Below are 5,591 nucleotides of genomic sequence, written 5' to 3'. Positions count from 1 at the left end.
TTTTTCTCCATAAAACGACCCTGTGAATAATGTCTAATATGGATACAATGACAGTAAAATGATTTATTAATGGTAACAAAATAGGCAGCTGACATTTTTATAGTGACATAAAGATATAACGTAAAACTTGTATGGTAAATACTATCAGGGTATACTTACACCCTCTACTGTTGTAGTAGTAACTTCATAATGGTGTCCACAGACACAGATGTCCAGCAATCCGTTACAAGGCTTCTCACAATCCAGTACACATGAAATTAGGAACAAATCTTTGTTACATCAATGAGGTAGATCAAGGCCTCTTTGAAGCGAGCATAGTTGTAATTGACAGCACTGTCAAAAACAACTGAAAGGTCGGGGTAATAATGTGCGAAGTGCTGCTCTGCTCTCACTTTGACTTCCGAATGAAGATACTCTGGTGAGGGAGGATCCCATGTCCCTGTCATACATGTCAGCTGCACCTGTGGCATCTGGTAGGAGATCGGTTGTGATTTTTCTTGGTGTTCCAGTCCCTGCTAGTTGATTTGGTATCCCTCTCTCTTTAACAACATAAGAAATGAAATATTTATTGATGTTCAATGATAAAACACTTAAACTGAGTAACTTGTAAGGGAAATGTGACATACCTGGAATCCTGTGAGCATTCCATGATTGCACAAATCTGTTTCTTATATACTAGTGTAATAATTGGACCAATACGCTGTTCCTATTGGTCTAGAAGACGTTCTCAAAAGTTAATAAATACGTTTATACCATGGTCTGGGTGAATACTCGATTCTGATTGGCTGCAGGGGTGTACATTATCGGGTGATAACGGACACCTACTACGTAATTGCAGCAAAACTGTCTTTTCATCGTTCTAAATTATTCCGCTGGCTAAATAGTATATGAGCCAGTACAACGTATCTGAAATAAGTAACCATAACAACAGGGACGGAGTCAAAGCCTCCATTTACAATTTTGAAAGACTTTAACAAGCTAACTTGTATTTACAACGAGTGACTTTAATATTTATTTTAACCTATTTGAAAAATAGGTTCCTTTTCTGAATGTCAGTGTCACGTAACCGCTCATCTCACATCCCATTCGCTATTCACCTTGATAGTCAATCTACTTCAGACGGGCTGCGGCCGCAACTCGACACATGGCCGATTATTGTCTTCTTAAAAATCTTGATTTTTATTTGGGGACAATGACATGGCTCGATAGCTGGTTAGTCTTGTTGTTAAACATACTGTAAAATTATAATTAATGTTTGGAGAATATGTCAACTTTGATGCGGTCATTTCACATCCATTTTCTATTCAACTCGCTCCACAGGCTGCGGCCGTACTGTAGCCTACATTTAGTCATTTAGCAGACACTCTTATCCAGAGTGACTTACAGTAGCCTAGTAGGCTACTAGTATATGACCGATACCTTGTTCGTGAAAATCTTGATATTGATTTTGGGAAAATGACATGGCTGGTTAGCTAGCAAATCTTCTTGTCAAACATACTGTATAATTATATTTACTGTTTGTCAACCGTACACAATGTTATTGCCTTTTAATCTTGCTAGCATAACGTTAGCTTTCGGGCTAATAGCTCATCCAAAGGAAAGCCGGTGTTGGTTCTATGAGTTGAGCGGACTAGAAATATCAGAGTTGGCTAACATTAAAAAACGTTAGAGTAACTTTTGCAAAACGCATGAAAACATTAATTTATGTTTGGAAAAAAAATTGCAGCGGAGGACGGTTCACGCCTCCACATCGTCCATTATAAGGTGATATTGGACACCTCGTCGGGCATTATCCCTTACTTATATACCTTCTGAAAGTTCGCAGAGGTAAATAAACGTTTTACGGACCTAGCAACAAGAGGTTGCCTTGGAGATGTAGCCATTGACCTTAACAACGTTGCATCTGCTCGGCAACAAAGTAGCCTAAAAAGCCAAAAAAAAGCCTAAAACAACCAAATACCAGTACATTAACAAATCTCGGTTTACAAAGGCATTTGCAGACCTGTCGAGGAGTAAATATTTGCTGTTTATGCCAATCTGGCACATTTGGCAGGTCAGATTAGATGTGCAGAACCTTGTCAGACTGTCCTCTATATCTATTGCTTCCTGATCTTGTAGCTGGATGAGGGCCTCCTTTAGTGGATAATTCACTCTGTCGTTAATTTCTGGCCACATCCTTTCTACTGTGTGATTCTCCTTTTTAAAGGAGATGATAGAGGTCTGTTAACAATGTGTTTCTATGTTATTAACAGTTGGGAACTAGTGAATAGAATAACCTTGTTGTGTAAAATCCCCAAGACCACACAATGTTGAAAACATCATAAGAAAAAGTTCTGTATTCAAAATCCTAGAATAAGTATTATCTAATGTACTGATTGTAACCACTCTTGACAATTGGCCCAGGATATATTTGAAATTATTAGATAACTCATTATGTAGTGGAGTATAAAGTAGCAGGACATGGATATGCTCAAGTAAAGTACAAGTTCCTCAGACTTGTACTTAAGTGCATTACTTGGCTTAATATACTCAGTTACTTTTCACCAATGGTGATGCAGATGGTTGACATTACCCTTGTTGACTGTGTTTGGAGGTATGGCTGTCTTTGCTGGTTGTGTCTATATTCTGACAGCCTCTCTTGCATGTAGAGGCACAGGTAAAACTCTTTGCCATGATCCACACGAAGTTGATCCCACATTCCATAATGTGTTACTGCAGGTCTACATAAACACATATGACAAGCTCAATTATTAATATTATTACAATTGATAAAATATGTTCGATCAAACATAACATACAACACTGACCTGTACACCTCTTCATAGATGGCAAGATTGTTTCTAGCAGGCATAGTTGCATTTGCAACAATTTTCTTGCTGTATCCATTTACAGCAATCACCTGAGTCACTCCAAACATGACTAATTTTTCATTTTGGTCCATGTGCATCTTGTGTCCCATATACTCAGCATTATATGGGATTGGGTTAAAGTTACGGGAACCCTATGCAAGCAAGAAATATAAATATATTAGTCAGCATTAGATATAGGCTAGGTATTATTAGGTATATATGTTGGCATGGTATAGGCTACATGGCCAGGAGGGTCTGCCAGCAGACCTCTGTGGGACTCATCCCATCTGTCAGGATGGAAATTACATCAGAATCACCCACAACTCTGTAAACTAAAGGTAACCACCGTAATACATAAACAGTTCATGTCAAATATTTCAGTTGACACAATAATGCACAGAATTAATTGAAATATATTATCTGGATGTGCACGGTTAAAAGGCCACAAAACACAAAGACTAATTCCATAGATTTCACGACTGGTTGACTGTGATTCAGAATATGTTGATATAGGATATGATTTAAAATACTATGTTGTGCAAGGTATTTTAACTGCCGAACTTTAATGTTAACTAACGCTATATGACGGTTTAATGATATTACTTTGCGTTGGCTAATGAAATGCACAGGAGGTGTATCATCCCAATCTGTTATCTTAAACCTTTATAGAAAGCAATTTAAACATTTGTTCCTCAAAACTTACTAGTCGCTATTTAAAAACTACTAGTACTTATTTATAGCTACTAGTAACTATCCCCTTGTTACTAGTAACAATTGATTACATACTAGTACTTAATTTTTTGTTACTAGTGACTATTCCATTAGTTACTAGTAATTCTTTTTAGTTACTACTCAATAATTTCAATTTTTTTCTATTCTATAACTATTCGAATAGTTACTAGTAACTAATGAAAAGGTGATCTCTACAGAGCCCCATAGATTGCAATGTCAAAAATGTGCAATTAGTTACTAGTAACTAATGGAATAGTTAGCCTACTAGTAACTAAAACGTGCTAGTATCTAATCAATTGTTACTAGTAAAACGGGAATACGTATTAGTAGTTAATGGAATAGTTAATAGTAACTAATAAGTAAGTACTAGTCGTATTTAAATAGCAACTAGTAAGTTTTAAAGAATAAATGGTAAAAGGGCTTGCCATAAAAACCTCGACATTTACATCCTGACAGATAAGATGACACCCAGATTGCCTGAGCTCCACAAAGGAGGTCTGCAGTCAGACCCTATTGGGCAAAACCCTGTCTATTATAAAAATATAAAATTCAGGACTAGCCTATTTAAGACATACTTGACGCCGTTCTTCATGGTAAGGGGTATGGGCTGCTCTCAGAACGCTCCCAACCCGGCATTCCCCTGCACGTACCCCTACTGAGGACAGGTAGCATGTCATCATTTTACGACCATATGTTGATCCAGTCTGTTAAAACATACACAGGCACACAATTGTTTGTCTACCATCAAATAGCCTAGGTCTAGTACAGTGGTGTAGTTTAGTTTTTTGTAGTGAGTATACTGTGATTTTTCCCTCCCAACCTCATACACCCCGTCCCAGAGCGACGTCCCATAAGCACCACTACAGTCACTAATACATACAGTATGCATGTACATGTAATATAGAGCATTCTGAAGGACTGCTTAGGCTGTGTGTTATCAACACTGCAAAGACTTTAACAGCCAATGGCCGGGTTTCCCAGATTCGATCGTTCTTAAGGACTTAAGAAGGCTCTTAAGAAGGGGTCGGCTAAGAAGGAGCGCTAAGATAGGGGTGTTTCCCAGACGCGTTCTTAACTGCCTTCTTAAGATCTCGCCAAAGAAGCTTCTTACGAAGCTCATAGTGGGAGCTGTCCACCGCCGTGGTGTTGAAACTAAATCAAATCGATCACCCACCACTTTATCAACGCATAAATCACACACAACACCCTGTGGTCCCCACACACAGGTGCAGTTAGGCTACGCGCGTGCGTGTGTATGTGGGATCACAGCTAACAGGTGTATTCAAGTAATAATCAAGCCCATTAACGCATATATACCCCCCTGTGGCTAGGCACACACATGTGAGAATGGAAAAAACAGCCTGCAAACGTAGCAAGTGGTCACCCTCGTTTACCCCAGAGGAGATGGCCGTATTATTGGACGAGGTCGGCCAGCACCGTGATGACCTATTTGGGGGAACAAAGGGCAAAAAAGGGCCTCTGAAGGCATTGGTGGAGGCATCGATCTGCTGGGGGACGAGGGCCTCTCAGGAAACAGTGAGGGCGAGGAGGAGGAGGAGCCATCTGGGAGCAGTGGCGACATGCACGTCCCCAGGAGAGGACCACCCCCCACAACAGAGCCCTGTCCCCACGCGCCAACCAGCAGGGCCCGGTGTCCGCATGCGCGGAGGCTTAAGAGGGCGGCCCCCCATAAGAGGGCGGCCCCCCATAAGAGGGCGGCCCCCCATAAGAGGGCGGCCCCCCATAACGACCTGCACCTACAGCGAGACGCTGGTAAGTCTCGAGAGGTAGAAACTGGTGGTGCTGCGGGGGATAGAGGGCCAACTGGAGAGACAGACTGCCCTTCAGGAGGAAATGGTGCAGATAAAACGCCAGAGGTTGGAGCTGCACCAGAGACAGCTGGCACTTGCCGAGGCGCAATTCAACCGTCCCTCCATCTCGGTCCCAATAATTCTCCCCCAGAATGGAGGTAAGGGGCATTTCTATTTTTTTCTTCCGCATTGCACAATG

The 5,591-nt window shown here is 40.9% G+C and overlaps 1 protein-coding gene across 1 annotated transcript; it reads right to left on the bottom strand.

Annotated features, from left to right (window-relative positions):
* Window positions 1-257: 257 nt before the first annotated feature.
* LOC136963510 (uncharacterized) lies at window positions 258-4,701 on the bottom strand. The gene is given in 8 exon segments (XM_067257662.1): window positions 258-396; window positions 398-535; window positions 623-661; window positions 2,003-2,193; window positions 2,573-2,720; window positions 2,808-3,001; window positions 4,157-4,285; window positions 4,693-4,701. Coding segments are annotated over 8 exon segments (987 nt in total).
* Window positions 4,702-5,591: the final 890 nt, after the last annotated feature.

Source organism: Osmerus mordax, chromosome 19 (assembly GCF_038355195.1).
Source record: "Osmerus mordax isolate fOsmMor3 chromosome 19, fOsmMor3.pri, whole genome shotgun sequence".
Classification (NCBI taxonomy): domain Eukaryota; kingdom Metazoa; phylum Chordata; class Actinopteri; order Osmeriformes; family Osmeridae; genus Osmerus; species Osmerus mordax.
Note: the sequence above shows the minus strand (reverse complement) of the source record. Positions and strands in the feature narration are given on the sequence as shown.